The sequence below is a fragment of the Trichogramma pretiosum genome, unplaced genomic scaffold (genome assembly GCF_000599845.2).
Source record: "Trichogramma pretiosum strain Unisexual culture from Peru unplaced genomic scaffold, Tpre_2.0 scaffold5, whole genome shotgun sequence".
In the NCBI taxonomy this organism is placed as follows: Eukaryota; Metazoa; Arthropoda; class Insecta; order Hymenoptera; family Trichogrammatidae; genus Trichogramma; species Trichogramma pretiosum.
Window position 1 is genome coordinate 959,736 of NW_019641672.1, and position 16,122 is coordinate 975,857.

The 16,122-nt window shown below is 38.7% G+C and overlaps 2 protein-coding genes across 9 annotated transcripts; both read left to right on the top strand.

Annotated features, from left to right (window-relative positions):
• The first annotated feature begins 52 nt into the window (after positions 1-52).
• On the top strand, positions 53-12,883 carry LOC106650598 (aryl hydrocarbon receptor nuclear translocator homolog). Of its 6 annotated transcripts, XM_023460445.1 has the most exons (10): positions 53-704; positions 839-887; positions 6,451-6,531; positions 8,705-8,868; positions 9,716-10,036; positions 10,120-10,323; positions 10,539-10,706; positions 10,796-11,108; positions 11,190-11,577; positions 11,657-12,883. In XM_023460445.1, exons 1-10 carry the CDS (start codon positions 665-667, stop codon positions 12,002-12,004), a joined length of 2,076 nt encoding a protein of 691 aa, XP_023316213.1. In that variant the 5' UTR covers positions 53-664; the 3' UTR covers positions 12,005-12,883. The 6 variants fall into 6 exon arrangements, with proteins under 6 accessions (XP_023316213.1, XP_014224199.1, XP_014224200.1 ...); XM_014368713.2 differs by lacking the exons at positions 53-704; positions 839-887 and adding an exon at positions 2,402-3,037 and having other exon boundaries at positions 8,708-8,868; XM_014368714.2 differs by lacking the exons at positions 53-704; positions 839-887 and adding an exon at positions 2,402-3,037 and having other exon boundaries at positions 8,708-8,868; positions 10,569-10,706.
• Positions 12,884-13,392: 509 nt separating this feature from the next.
• LOC106650383 (cell division cycle protein 20 homolog) lies at positions 13,393-15,995 on the top strand. Of its 3 annotated transcripts, none has more exons than XM_014368346.2 (8): positions 13,393-13,502; positions 13,610-13,912; positions 13,988-14,136; positions 14,206-14,297; positions 14,369-14,651; positions 14,737-15,034; positions 15,161-15,477; positions 15,551-15,995. In XM_014368346.2, exons 2-8 carry the CDS (start codon positions 13,797-13,799, stop codon positions 15,877-15,879), a joined length of 1,584 nt encoding a protein of 527 aa, XP_014223832.1. In that variant the 5' UTR covers positions 13,393-13,502; positions 13,610-13,796; the 3' UTR covers positions 15,880-15,995. The 3 variants fall into 3 exon arrangements, with proteins under 3 accessions (XP_014223832.1, XP_014223835.1, XP_014223833.1); XM_014368349.2 differs by having other exon boundaries at positions 13,418-13,609; positions 13,812-13,912; XM_014368347.2 differs by having other exon boundaries at positions 13,418-13,912.
• Positions 15,996-16,122: the final 127 nt, after the last annotated feature.

Consider the following 16,122-nt stretch of genomic DNA (forward strand, 5'->3'; position numbering starts at 1 on the left):
TGCCATAAGCCAACGCCAAGTCTGCGAGAGAGTGGAGTCGTCGACGACTGTATATGAGTATGTGTGGTGTGTGTACATGCCAGACGTGTCGAGTGGATCCAATGCAGCAGCAGCAGCAGCAGGCGGTTGAAAACACCGTGGCTGTGTACGCGCACAGACACACATACACCCGCAGCTCACACGTACAGACAACAAATGACAAAGAAAAGTCCAAAATGGCGATCGTGTCGGTGTAGGTGCATTTCACACAGTCGAACGACCGTCTCGCGATAGTGCGATACGACGACGACGACTCGGGCAACACAACAAGAAGGTTCGTAGCGCATATAAGTTTCTTAATCGCTGCAGTCAGTGGCCTACGTGTGTGCAACTCTCGTGCGCGTCTATATATGTATGTGGACAAATATATATCCCTGTGTACGTGCATAACTTGTGAGTATATGCAGCATAACTACTCCGACGGCTCGGACGTATAATACGGATCATTGACTTGAAAAAGTCGCACATCGGCCGATGGAGATGTGGTACAGTTGCGTATAAATGATACAGCATCAGCAGCAGCAGTGATCGTGGTGTTTATGCGCATCCTAAATTGCATTATCGCGTGATATCTCCATTATATATACAGCGAAAACAGAACGTCGTACACGACCTTTAACGCTGCATGTTTATCCAAATGTCCGCTATAGCTCACTCTATGCCAGGTTAGTATCGCTCTGCAGCTTATCGCAAATAGCTCATACTGATACCGAGTTCGATGATCCATTTAAGAGATATATTAATAGCCGCGAGCGGTGCATGTAGCTATCATTTCTCACGTATACGTAAAACGTTGCAGGTACTACCTCGAATAAACTGTCACAAAATCGGAGCAACGAGAGCGTTGGGTGAGTATATTTATTATGCTACAGTAGATGCATTTGACGTTTTGTTCTCGCTTGTTTACATCTCGACGTTCAAGTTCGGCCACCATTACAAGTTAATTAATTCATGCGCTCGCGGAGCGTGCGTATTATGCATTCGTACACAGATAAGTGCGTTAAATATTACGCGTTCGAGGGCTTCCTCCGCCAACCACGATCGCTATATATGTATTTTGGCAAGTGTGTGTATGTGTGTGTGTACATAGAGTCAAGTCAAGAGTGCGGAATTTAAGGTTAACGCTGCGAGCTGCTGTTGGGACACAGTACGACAAGCTCTCAAGGAACCTTGTGTGGTAATTGTTGGGCAAGCTTTGTGCACACCTCTCGATGCATTGCAACCTGCTTTGTATCGCCCGAATTGTAAAACGAGGAGAAATTTGCCTATTGTCGTTGCTCACTTTTTTCTGTTTATGCTACTAGATTGACACATTTGTCACATGTTTACATCATCCAAAGTAACTGTACATTAAAAAAAAAAAAAAAAAAAAAAAAAAAAAAAAAAAAAAAAAAAAAAAAAAAAAAAAAAAAAAAAAAAAAAAAAAAAAAAAAAAAAAAAAAAAAAAAAAAAAAAAAAAAAAAAAAAAAAAAAAAAAAAAAAAAAAAAAAAAAAAAAAAAAAAAAAAAAAAAAAAAAAAAAAAAAAAAAAAAAAAAAAAAAAAAAAAAAAAAAAAAAAAAAAAAAAAAAAAAAAAAAAAAAAAAAAAAAAAAAAAAAAAAAAAAAAAAAAAAAAAAAAAAAAAAAAAAAAAAAAAAAAAAAACAAACGATCGTTTGACACATTTCGAATAATCTGAAACATCATTAAAATCATCAAGTACTTTTTCCGAAATCATTGAAATCGTGCAGTCTTTCAAGAGCACGGTTGAAAAGTGACACCGTTGCTCGATTAATCGAATCTTTAATCCAGAGTACATTGGATTGAAGCGTTCGTAGAACGTGATCTCAATTTCTCATTCTTTCCTCGTTACAAGAGCAACCATTGAGTTAGGAGCTCCGCGATGCATCAAATAGTTTTGTCAATATCGACTCGAATCCGTATTATGGTCACAGCAACAGGTACACTGTGTGTAGGTACACATCGTTCGAAAGCGATCGCCCGAGATCCACTCATTTATGCGCCTCCGTAACGGCAGAAGCAGCGGATGTTTTACGGTGATTCGTTTGAGGAATCCGGCCGCGGTGCGTACGTAATATATAGACGGAGGAGGAACAGACGCTTTTTTTCCAAAAACGAAATCAGATGTCCTGCGAGCCACTCGATGCATGTGTGCGGGATATTTTGAGATCGTCACTGGTGGGAGTGAAGCATTATTATATTATAATGTTAGGTATACCCTATATGTGAGGCATTTAAGCGACGAGAGGCACATTGCACCGGTGTGGTGTGCATGTGTATGCCCGAGCGAGCGCCTGGTTTATAGTATACTCTGGTAGAAGAGGCGGCGGTATATAATAGCGAGTGCGAAAGAAAAGTGTCAGTCTGTGCCGAGCGCTCTTACCGAACGGACGTCCGCGTAGCAAGGCGCGCGCGCCCGCGTCTCCATCGACAGAAAGCCGAGGCGAACTCTTGGGCTTTTCGCCACATCCTGCTTACAAGCTCGCTGTTGAGCTGCGTTCGCGTTGACAGTGTACTTTTTGATGCGCGTGCAGAAAAAACGGTTCCTGCCATCGGTCACGTTCAAAGCTTGACGTCTCGATAAATCGGCCGATCGAATCTAGAGGCCACCCGAACGAGAGGAGAAAGAATAAAGAGAGAATCGTCGCCGCCGCCGCCGATAATGAATCAGCGGACTGCACGTGCGTGAATGTTTTTCTCTTTTTCCAGTGTGTGTGCGCGAGTGCGAGCGTCGATCGCCTCGACTCTCAGTGCTTCGTGGGTGCCCTATTAGTTTAAGTGAGAAAAAAAAGAGAAAAGAATCATGTTTACCGGTACTGCGTCGCTCGGTGGTATGGAGGGTTACGAGCAGATACCCTCCTACGAGGAGAATTACCATGGGCTGCCGGCTGGCTCGGTACTGCCGCCCATGGCCTATCCCAACGATTTGCATCACGTTAACGCTTGTATGCAGCCCCATCAACAGTTGACAGAACTCACTAATCCGACCAAGCGTAAGAGGTACACCGTTTTTCGTTTATGTTTTCGTTTGATTTTTCGGCTAACTCAACCGATTAGCTATGGGTTTAACATCGATGTGTTGCGATTCTCAATTTAACTAATAAGTAAAATCGACCACGTCTTATTTCACGCTCAAATCTAGATTTTTATTCAAATTTATTTTAAATTATTCAAATTTTCCCGTTAGTTTTTTCCGCAAAAAACAACAATCATCCGACGAAAAAAGATGAGAGTTTACCTTGGTATCTGAATTCAAATTCACTGGATTCTTAAACTTGGACTGGATTATCATATATCTTTAATAAGTATCAGATTTCCCAATCGAAAAAATTGAAAAATCCTTTACAAACTAGTTCGATAAAAAGTATGAGCTTGATAAAAATTGAGAGTAAAACTCAAGAAAAGCATTATTATGTAGTAATGAGATCTTCGTTATACGAGAAATTAATGAAGCTTTCGGAAAGATGAATTTAGCCGAAAAGCTTGCCTACCAACGCAGTTTGTATCAAGTTAGCTTACCTTTGGGAAGACTGCGCTGGAAACGGGGGATGCCCTGAAATGTACCGACAAAAACGGAAATGAGTACTTTTCAAGGTGATTTGAAAAAAAACATCATCATAAGCTTATCATCAATTACATCATAAAGAAGTATTTAAATATGAGATAAACATAATCTAAGCAAACTCATGACTGCTTGCTACATAATACAAGTATTGTTAATGAATCGAGTAAATGTAAAGCGTCCTTTTCAATACAGCAAAACTAATCGACAGATAAGCTCATAAAAATATTTATGTTTTTACAAGAACGTCAAAGTAAATTTCACGTCACATTAGTACGTCAGGAAATAAAATATTAATCACCAGACGAAAACTTCAAGACATGGTTGAAATAATTTTTGACAAATCAAGGTGTTCTTTCTCTGCCTTTCTTTAAACGTATTATTATAATGCATTACTTACCTGTTATTACTTCACCTTGATCTATAAAATAAAAGAATATCATACATAAGAGCAGAAAATCTTAATTTACCTCGGCGCACGAGTAAAAAGAAACACGAGTAACGATGTGATAAAAAAATATTTTTTTCATTCGCGCACGAACGCGTTGCTCGCATTGCGATTTGTTTTGAAAATATGAAATATTTATGTCGATGCATGGTATTCGCGCGCTTAATTTTCGCGCGATGAAAAACAAGGCGAAAAAAAGCGGTAAGCACCGTTAGCTGCACGGACCACGTATGTCCATACGCACACGTGCAGCTTAAACAAAAAAAAAAAGTGAAAAAAGGTAAAAAATTCGAAAATCCAACACGTAACTGAGATTTGAGGTTGTTATTTGCATGAGAGCTCAGCGCTATACATGATGACGCTATTGAGATTATGGCTACTCTCTTAGATGCTACATAATATCCTGCGCGTGCGGTGCTTTTTCTCTGCATATAATAGCAATCGCGTACATTTGCAGTGTGTGTATTTATGTGTGTGTATCGCGTGCTCATTACACATATAACCATATGTGTGTGTGTGTGTGTGTATTTCTTGAGACATGGTTCGTACTCGCGGGCCGTTAACCGTTTATATACAGTCGTACACGTGCATGCTCCGCGGCTGAATTTTGACGTTTCATTGCTCGCGATGAAACGTCGAATTCGCGGCAAGACGCGAGACGTACAATTTTCAAAATGACAAATGGCATGCACCCTTCGCAAAAGGATGAATTTGCTATCAAAATATCAATGGGGCCATTATTCTTCGTATCGAGTCTCTTCGATATACATGTACCGCAGTCACGGCTATATTTTTACTTTATAAACACAGGGAGGGTTAACGAACTCGCTCGCGCGCGCGATCGGCGAATCGGTATCGGAGTCAAAATATCCGCATTAAACTTTCTCGTTAAATCTAAAGTTGTATACATTGTGTTTTCCAAAGTAATTTTTTTGTTTGTGCTATATAGGATGACGTTGGTACACAAATTTTGTATAAAAAGTATACAAACTCTTTTTACCGAAATAATCGTTGCGCCGCTTCCAATGTACCGAGCTGCGTTGAAAGTCGCGCTTTACGGGCGAGATAAGCTTTCGAAAAATGTATTATTTTTTATTTTTTTTTATCAAGGACAAAGCTTTAAAAATGCATCGATAGCATATCTAGAAAAAGTATTGCACGTTACGTTGTTTTTTTTTTTTTTTTTAACAAGCACGTGTATTATTATTAAGCTTAGAAAACAAACATTATTAGAACGTGGCCTACATGCATACATGTAATGTATAGATTTAAAAAGCAAAAAGTATCGTGTCCATGTATTGTACATTTAAAAAACAAACGTGCTAAATAGTACCCCGCTCAGCCTTGATAACGGGTCTGAATACGAAATTATAAATTAACTACGTACGTAGTTTCGATGATATGGGCAATGAATAAAAAGTTTGTTTTAATGCATGCCGCAGTGTGTCGAGAGATGTTCGCGTAAATGTGTATAGTTGCTTAGTACATCCCACGATACGGAATTAAATGTAAATACAAAATTATACAAAGCACAAAGCGATAATTGCACTTGCATATATTATATGTATGATAGTCACGCTGCCCTGCGAGCTGTCGATTAAAACAAAATTATCGCAGCTAATAAGTATTTAGGCGCAAATTTATGCAGTCCCACTGCGCTTTACTGCTTCTTAATTGCTCGATCGAGATCTCGAACGGATTTTGCGAAAAGATAGGAATACGTTCTTGTACATAAACATTTATCGAGGTACATATATCTATGATAGTGGTGAAAAATGCGCTTGCGACGCGGACGTAAAAAATAATAAAACTACGACAGCGACTACAACAACAGCGGCGCAACAACGAGGGAATAAATGTAGGAAGGGGTACAACTACCACTTGTGTACACTGCGCTTCTTGCGGTAGAAAAAGAGAGATAGAGAGTGAGAGAGAAAGGACCATAGGTACAACTTACCCGGATGCGCGCTTATATTACACCGGAGTATTCCTCTCTCTCTTTCTCTCTCTAGCATGTCTCTCTTTCTTTTTGCTCTGTTCTTTGCTTGCTTACTTGCTATAAGCCTTTTTATTATATGCGTTTTATATAGCGCGGACATATGGGAACCACGTGGTGCACCCTACTCGAGCGCAAGCAAAATTTTTATGAATCCATTTTTTTTTATAAAAACACCTCATCTGTATACGAATGAAATCGAATTTGAGACTTTTACGTTGATTCGAATAATCGAAGCTCCGAGACGACATCACGCGGACGATTCCATGTGTTTCGTCTTCGCAGCTATCGTCGATCACATGTATACAAACGCGAATCACTCGCGATGTACATCATTAGCTACGAAGACCTGTTGGTAAAACGCTAGCTATATCGTGCCTATAAGCCCGTCTTCTTTGTGTTCACAGATCCGATGAGGACGACCCGAATTCGGGCAAATACAGAAGAATGGAAGACGACAATATTCAAGATAAAGAGCGCTTCGCCAGGTAAGTCCAATCGTTCCGCAATATTCCTCTCTCTCTCTCTCTCCCTTTTTTGCATTGGTGCTGGCTCTTTTTTAATTTTACGCGTCTACCTGCGTCGAATAATAATGAGCGTGGAGGCCTCTGAAAGACTCTCTCGCGTCCACGCGCTACTCTTTGGCCACGCTGAGACAGAAAAGACAGAGTGCGCTGTATATAATATGCCACATCTCGACTCTACGAATGTCTCTAAGTGTGTACGTGTGTGTGTATGTTTGTATACGGTTGGGCACATAACATGTAAATGTACATGCTACGTACGAATCCCTTTTCAACTGTAATAATATACATGCTTTTTCTGTGCGCAGCTACTCGCTCGCGCGCGCGAAAGATTCACGGGTCGTTGACGCGCTGCTGCTGCTGCCGCTACTCTGTACAGCACATAGATATATGGGCTAGACTGTAACAAGTTTAATATGCTGAAAATTCAAATTGAAACTAATTATGTACTAATAAATACTATGTTGACAAAAAATCCGGTCAATTTGAGCCTTTTATTCCGTTTGTCTTGTTTTGCTTTTATTGGGTGAAAATATAAAAAAATTGAAAATTACAAAAATAAACTCATTTTTTCACATCCTATAAAAGGAAAAACTATGCTTTTCATCCTTTTAACGCGTAACCGAATTTCTCTATCGACCTGCCTATGAAGTCATTTAGTGTAAAGTAGTACTTTAACTTTATCACAATATTGACTAATTTAAAGCATAAAAACAACATTAATTTTGATCTTATATTATATTTTCATTTTTAAAAGTTTTTTTAAGATTATAAACATGATTTATGATAAAAAATTTTAATTCCTAACCAAATTTTGAATCAACAGACAATTACTCAAATATTTTCGAAATCACTGCATAAAAGCAGAATAAATTCTATGAAATGAAAATCTAACTTTGAGCCTCAATAGATTCATGGAGAATGGACCCACAGGGCTCAAATTTTTACGTACTTCATTTCCCGATGTATTATTTAAAAAGTACACACTAAATTCATATGATAAATTCACTTTTAATTTTTGGCATACTACACTTGTCATGGTTAAACCCATATGTGTATATACGCTGGGTCCGTTTTACACCCCCGCCAGAAAGAACACGAGAGAGAGAGAGAGAATTTTCAATGTGTACATGCATGCAGTGGACTCGAGGCTCTTGTATATAAGTATACATATACACATGTATAGATATACTACATACACACGCGTATACCACTAACTACGTCTACTACTACTATTACTATACTCGTATACAGCGTGGGAAACGAGGCAGGCCGTATGTAGCGCGTTCCGCGTCTATATATACAACATAACACATATATAGCTACACATACATCAATGAAGAATCGCCTTTTTTCCAGGACGAAAAAATCGACAATTAATGACTCTATTTTGCGGATGCCACGAGCTCCATCTCGAGCAGGCACCTTTTTTTTGTAATTCAACACGTTTTGCTCCAATTGCTCTTTAAGTGAATTTACTTGGCATTTTTCAAACTTGTCGAATTTTTCAAAAGCGCCTTCGGTCATTTTGAAAATCTCAGAAAACATCAGAGAATAGAAAAATAATGTTCTCGCGAAGCTTTTTTTATAAAATATTTCGTCATATAAGAGAAATTAAAATATTTTTTATTCCAGCAGCCCCGCAAGTACAATGTTGTTTTCAACGAATCTTGAAGTCTCTCGTGCGCTTCTTCTTTTCTTTTACTATCTTTTTTTTTTCAAAGAAGAGCTGAAAAGATGTATAAATAAAATTCTTACAGAGATCTTACATTAAGTGTAGGTATATTATACTGTCTTGCAACACGAGTGGTGACGGCGGCGCCGAGGGTCTGCTGTTGCTGCGCTCTCGCTCTCTCGCGCGCGAGAGAGAGAGAGAAAGGTCGAGACTTGCGACCCTTGACCTTTTAAAAACACAGTGGTAGTTACAAGCTAAGAAATAATACCTTGTATACTGTCGGGTACCAAAGAGAAATCATACACAGACTTATTTACATCACTATTTATGTTTTTTTTTGTATTTTCCAACTATTCACGACGACATCCTTGTAGAAGGTGATTTTTTTTTTTTACACTATAAAATTTATAACGCATTGAAATCAAATAATATACTAATGCCCAATTACGTTTGGTTGACGAGCAGCAGGGAAAATCACTGCGAGATCGAGCGACGACGCAGAAACAAGATGACCGCTTACATCACCGAACTGTCAGACATGGTGCCAACGTGCTCCGCCTTGGCTCGCAAACCCGACAAGCTCACCATCCTTCGCATGGCCGTCGCTCACATGAAAAATCTCCGTGGTAAGCAACAACGACGTTTTTTTTTACATGACAATTATAAAAAATTACTAGTAAAACCTTATCCTATGCCACGTTCAAAATAATCCAAAGAATAAAAACAAAAGATCGGCAGTGACGACGACGACGACGACGACGAGCTCACCTGTTGTTCCGGTGCGAATAGTAGTGGGAGGAGGGACAGAAAGAGAATTGTTTATAGCCGCGTATCACATTTATACACTCGTCGCATACGAAATGATCGCCTCTCGCGTGCGCGCATCATCGTCGTCACCGAGTTAAACTTTCTCATCTACTTTGGATATTTTTTTCTCTCTCTCCCTTTCTTTTCGACTCACCGTGCAGTCGTCGTCGTCGTCGTCGTCGACCAGGACAACGTTTAAACGCGCGTACATAAATCTCAACGAAAGAAAGAAGAAAAGGAAAAAAATACGATCGTCACCGTATATACTTACACAGCCACATAATACGAGTCAATTGTGCATGATGATGACAATACATGCGCGCGGGAGGACGGTGTAGGCTTTTGCGTTGCAACCTTTCTTGGAATACACGCACACACATACACACACGGGAGAGAGAAAAAAATAGTCATCCAACGCTCGTTGGTGTGTGTATGTATTATATGATGTGCTGGACACAAGAGAAAGAGGAGAGACTTTCTTGTTTGTCCATTCTGATCTTGTAGGACGATATAATTCTGCTACTCCGCGAATACTCGTATCGTGTCCTTGTTGCTGTTAAATTTGTTTTTCTGATCCTTTGAAGATTTTATTTCGTTATCCTCCTGCAGGGGCACTCGAATCGTAAACTTGGTAAGGAAAGACGATGATATTCTTTTTCTGTTTAGGCACGGGCAACACCAGCGCTGACGGGACCTACAAACCATCATTCTTGACGGATCAGGAGCTCAAGCACCTGATACTGGAGGCCGCCGACGGCTTTCTGTTCGTCGTCAGCTGCGACACCGGCAGAATTATCTACGTGTCGGACTCGATCGCGCCGGTGTTGAATTACTCTCAGAACGAGTGGTACGGCACCAGCCTGTACAATCAGGTGCATCCCGATGACACGGACAAGGTCAGGGAGCAGTTGAGCACAGCCGAACCTCAGCATACCGGTCGAGTTCTCGATCTCAAAACGGGCACCGTCAAAAAAGAGGGACACCAATGTGAGTTATCTCTTCATCTCTTCGTTTGCCTGCTTACGTTTGCCAGTTTCGCTCGCAATAATAAATTCGCCTCGTCTCGACAGCATCCGTCCGGCTCTGCATGGGCTCTCGTCGAGGCTTCATCTGCCGTATGAAGGTCGGAAATTTGCAAACCACCGGCGACATGGCAGCGGCTCACGGCCTGCAGAGGATGAAGCAGCGAAATTCGCTCGGGCCACCCGCGCGAGACGGCCAAAGTTATGCGGTCGTGCATTGTACCGGCTACATAAAAAATTGGCCACCAACGGGTAAGTCAGCTTTTCTTGCCTATCGAGAGTCCTCGAACTCTGAACTGGACTTTTCGTTGACTCGGAGCGTGATATTAAGCTGGTTTGATGTGTGTCTTGAATACAGTTTCCTAAAAGCCGAAATTTCTCGAGAAACTAAAGCTAGACTTTTTTGTATTCGTTTGACCATTAAACTTTCGTAACATCACTCAATGATTTTTCGATTGGTGCTATAGGTGATTTTGTACCTCCTCCTATACCCACAGGTGTGGGCAATGTAGTACCCAATGATGGCAGGGGCGGCGATGAAAATGCGAATCACTACTGCTTAGTCGCCATCGGCAGATTGCAGGTCACTAGCACGCCCAACACCAGCGAAAATGCACAAGCTAACAGTCCCAATGGTACAGTATTTGGAATTTTTATTTCACTCTTTTTAAAACTTTTCATCAATTCGACATTATATTATTTTAATTATAAATTTTATTTTCAGAATTTATCACTCGACACTCGATAGATGGTAAAATTACATTTGTTGATCAACGAATCACTGGTATACTTGGATACACATCTACAGAAGTTCTTGGCCACGTTTGCTACGATTTCTTCCATCCCGAGGACATCACTCACATGCGGGAAAGCTTTGAACAGGTTTTAAAAATGAAAGGACAAGTTCTATCGGTAATGTACAGATTTAAAGCGAAGAATCGAGAATGGGTTTGGCTGAGAACGTCGGCCTATGCGTTCTTGAATCCTTTCAATGACGAAGTTGAATATATCATTTGCACTAATGCCTTGGCTACCAAGTAAGAATAATTTTTGTTACGTATTTATCCCAAACTTTTTTAAACTTTTATTCATTTCTATTGTTTCTGCAATTCTAATAGATTGATACCTGCTGGTATTGCTGCTGGAGATTCTTCTCAACCTGAAAATGAAGTTGTTTCTGGATATGCTCAGCCAAGTTTAGACTACTCCATGGATCGACACGCGCGGCCTAATCCAATGTACACGGCTCCTAATCCGCTTCACATGATACAGCATTCAGCTGTATTACCTGGTGGTCCAGGAGCACCGCCACCTCAAAGCCAGCAATCGAGACCTCCAAGTTCACAAAATATGTACCCGAGTTATGAAACGACTCATTCTCCTATTGCATATGGTTCTCCGGGACCACAGAGTACTTCTTCAGTTTTAAATAGAATTCAAAAACCGGCTCCTAACTCACCTACAACACAGGTTACTCCAGCAGGCAATTGGTCGAGTTTAGCACAAGTAAATAACAATTTCTATAAAAAAAACCATCTTTGAATGATATCAAATAATATTAATTAACATTTTCTTCTTTCAACAGCAACCTGTATCGTGCGAGGGTTATCAGTACAGTCAATCGAGTCCCTCCAGATCACCGAGCGGACCAACATATACTCAGTTGAGTAGCGGAGCCAGAACGCCAACTCATGCTCAATACCATGCAACAGTGCCTAATAATAATTCTGGTATGTGGAGTTGGCAAAGTCAACAACAGCATCAAGGACCACCTACGGAGGCTGCCGGTCAACCCAACGCTCAAGTTAGCGGTCAGCAGCAAGCTCCGCATCCAGCCGCGCCAAATCAATCTAATGCTCAACCCCAAGAATTGTCCGACGTACTCCAAATGTTTGGAGACCAAGAACTCATGTTTAATGCTCCATTTGAATAAGTTTGTGAACTCATAAACGGCTAATGTTGTATATTTTTAGATTTTTTTTAGTTGAGAAGTATTTATCAATGTCAGAGAAATTTTTATATTAAACATATGTACAATGTCTTTCGTACTAAATAACTCGGCAAGTATGCTCAAATTCTAGGTTTTTATAGCTCAACTTCAATTTAGAGAACTGCATACTTGCACAAGTAATTTTCAAAGTTCTTTTTTAATTACAGATACTTAATTAGTTAGGTTGTTTTGTGCTTCGATACAACGAACGATATATCTCAAAACGTGAGTTAGTTGCTGCTATCAAATTGATAGAAATCCGTTCGATTATTTTAGACAAAAAATGATACGATAAAAAGTAATTAATGTAGTTGAATTACGTTAAGCTAAATTTTACATTGTAATTAAATTTAAAAATAAGTGCAATCGTTCGTGCCCCGACACGACACGTTTACTACCAGAATTTTTCCTAATGTAGAATTATTCCTGGTTAAAACTATGATTTCGGTAAAAATTTTGAAAAAAATATGCTCAGTACTCCAGTACTTTTTAAATGTGTATTTTGCGACATATTTTGTGTACATTTATCTAACTAAGAAACTAGTATTGCTCATTGTGGACTTGGTAAATTTACCACATGACTGTTAGGAATCAACTTATTTTTATGTTTTTAGCAAATAATAATATGAATTACGAGAAACTGACATTTGGTACAGAAAATGTAACCTGTGTTTTTGCGAATTTTGTATAGCGTGGTGTAATCGTTATGATTCGTCTAATGATTCATATCGAAATTTAAATGTCAACATTTTATAAACATGTGAAATGTATTTATATTAATATTATGTACATTGAATACCTAATAAAAAATGCAAGACTTCATTTTAGTTTTATATCTCTTCTTAAACAGTCCAAGTAAATATATTTCAACGGATTTTGGTTGAAAAATACGAAGACAGGATTAAAACAATCGTGATATTAAATATTTTCCTATTACATTAAAAAAAAAAAAGTAATGATATTAGCTATTTGTATAAAAGTTTTTTGTAGCACGAAGGCACAAATTTGCATGTAATTACATGCAGGTAATTAGGGTAGGGTAAGGATTTCGCTCAAAATCAGAACTCTAGTGACAGATTATAAATATTCATGAGTAGCATTAAAAAGTCCTCACGTGCAAGACGATGCAGTTGAAATTGGTGATTTAAAAGGCCTCTTGCTCCGAAGTTACTGTCACGCTTCTCGCGAAGCAAAGCTTGTATCAAGCTTAAGCAGTGATTCATTTTATCGGCCGTTTCTGTATGCATGGGAAGTTACACGATTTGCACGCGCACACGAGACTCGCGCTGTCGTCGCGGCGAGTTTCACTATTTGAAATATCCTCCGTAACGGTCGCGCGGCAGCCGTTGAAACGCTTCTGCAGTTGCCCTTTAATTTTGGCTCCCGCAACAATCATCCCGGGCTCGGTCCCTCGTCGAATGTTTATTCCAGCTGCTACAAGGTACCAACGGCTTCTTGAAAGCGCCGCACGGATAACCTTAAGCTCGTTACTGTCAAAGTGCGCACCCACGATTGTGTAAATAATCATCGAAAATATTAATTTTCTAGGTAAGTAAAAGCTGACTCAAGATCAACTGCCAGCGAAGTGACGAATGTGCGCAACAATTTAGCGCCATAATAAAAACACGTTCACGCTACACACGCTATCACGCAGGACGCTCTCAAGGAGATCTAACGTCAATTTTGCCCTTTTAATTCTTCTTCTCAAAATTATCGTCACTGTATATCATTAAAAATGTCGCATTTGAAGTATATGAAGGAACTCAATACATTAACGAGAATGGACGATGCCATCAAAGGACCTGTACCCCGTTGGCAGAAGAAATGTCTCGAGACATCGACTTCATCGGCGTGAGTTATTATTTACTGATTCTTTGTATTACTGTAGATGCCAAATTTTAACAATATTTTTTGTTTAATCATTAGTGCAAACATGAGTTTGAATACTTCGCGAAAAGCAATGAATGTGACTAGTGCCAACAACAGTAATAACAGTTCTGGCAAAACTCCCAAAAAAGGAATAGAAATTCGAAATGGAAAAAAAACACCTTCCAAAAACAGCAAAAAATCTCCAAGTATGTACTATTTTTTAAAAGATCTTGCATAATTCATTTTTTTGATTATTACATTGTTTGATTGCATAGGTCGAGCCACAACTCCAAATAAAACTCCTTGTGGTGGAGATCGATTCATACCTACAAGAACTACAACTAATTTTGAGTTGGGGTATTTCAAGGTTATTATTAAATTATTGCAGTATTTTTAAAAATTTTTTAAAGTAATAATTTAATTTCAATTAATTTATAGTTGCAGCAACAAAATACTGATCCAGATAATAAAAATGAAACCAGTCCTAATAAACGTGAAATGCAGCGCTTGATCGGAGAAAATTTACATGGAGGAGATTTAAGTAATATGAGAGTACTGTCTTATCAAAATAAAGCCCCCGCACCTCCAGAAGGATATCAAAATCCATTGAGAGTTGTCTACAGCCAATCTAAAACCCCTGCAAGCGTAAAAGCTTCTACAAGATACATTCCAAATGCACCTGACAGGATTTTAGATGCCCCTGAAATAGTGGATGATTATTGTAAGATATTTGATGATGATATATTATGTGATAATAATTTGTTTATAATCTGGGAAATTGATCAAAAATTTCAATTGAATAATAGATTTAAATTTGGTTGACTGGTCAACGAGCAATGTATTGGCTGTAGCACTGGGAGCCAATGTATATTTGTGGAATGCTGGTACAGGAACCATAGAGCAACTTTTTGAACTGGAAGGCAACGACTATGTCTGTTCAGTTGCTTGGATTCAAGAAGGTCCATATTTAGCTGTAGGTACTACTGTAGGAAATACAGAATTATGGGATTGCAGTCAAATGAAGAGAGTCAGAGTTATGAATGGACACTCTGCAAGAGTTGGCTCTCTGTCATGGAATTCACACATTTTGACAAGTGGTTGCAGGTAATTATCATCAAGTTGAATGATAATACATTTTAAATGACTTTTACTTCTTTATTTTAATTTAGTGAATCTAATAACACTGAATTTATTTGCAACTTAATAATAATTTTAATTTAATAATTATAGAGCGGGACAAATCATACATCATGATGTAAGACAGCGAGAACATCTAGTGTCAACAATTAATGCTCATGCTCAAGAAGTTTGTGGATTAAAATGGTCCCCAGATGGAAAATACTTAGCAAGTGGAGGAAATGATAATATGTTACAAATTTGGCAAGGTGTAGCTGGAACAAATTATTCTCACCCTCAGCCTATTTATTCACTTAGCCAGCATCAAGCTGCTGTGAAAGCCTTAGCATGGTGCCCTTGGCAAAATCATGTACTGGCTAGTGGTGGAGGAACAGCCGATAGAACAATTCGATTTTGGAACTGTAATACTGGTAAAGAACAGTGCTTAATTTCTAATCTTTGTTGTGATAATTCATAATGCTAATTAATACTTTCAATTTTTAGGTGCTTGTCTCAATACAATTGACACTAAGTCTCAAGTTTGTTCGCTTCTTTGGTCAACTACTTATAAGGAAATTGTTTCTGGTCATGGATATGCTCAAAACCAACTGACAATTTGGAAATATCCAACAATGAATAAAGTAGCTGAACTAACTGGTCATTCCAGTCGGGTACTCCATCTTGCTATGTCACCAGACGGTACAACCGTGCTTAGTGCTGGTGCTGATGAAACATTAAGACTATGGAAATGCTTTATACCAGATCCACACAAGAAAAAGGAGCCCGTTAAACAAACTTCAGCTGTATCTTGCTTAAAACGATCCATAAGATAATGGGTTTCTTTAAAAATTTTGAAAATGAATTTTTAGATTAATTTGTTATAATTATACATAATTTTTTAAAGTAACAATATACTCTGTGAGTTGTGATGTACTTTTCTTACTAAGAGTGAAAACATACTAGATCTTTACTATGACAAGTAATCTGTGTTATAAATAAGTAGCCATGATGAAAATTTCAATCATATTTTTTATTAGGTGTATTTTTCGATAAATGCATAATAAAATTTTTTAATT

Bases quoted from the DNA above. Each gene is read 5' to 3' on its own strand.
- LOC106650598 (XM_023460443.1), top strand. From the start codon at position 2,841: ATGTTTACCGGTACTGCGTCGCTCGGTGGTATGGAGGGTTACGAGCAG. The intron at 3,038-6,450 runs GTACACCGTTTT...TTGTGTTCACAG, and splicing joins AATCCGACCAAGCGTAAGAG to ATCCGATGAGGACGACCCGA. The intron at 8,869-9,715 runs GTAAGCAACAAC...TTTTCTGTTTAG, and splicing joins TCACATGAAAAATCTCCGTG to GCACGGGCAACACCAGCGCT.
- LOC106650383 (XM_014368346.2), top strand. From the start codon at position 13,797: ATGTCGCATTTGAAGTATATGAAGGAACTCAATACATTAACGAGAATG. The intron at 14,652-14,736 runs GTAAGATATTTG...ATTGAATAATAG, and splicing joins TGAAATAGTGGATGATTATT to ATTTAAATTTGGTTGACTGG. The intron at 15,035-15,160 runs GTAATTATCATC...TAATAATTATAG, and splicing joins ATTTTGACAAGTGGTTGCAG to AGCGGGACAAATCATACATC.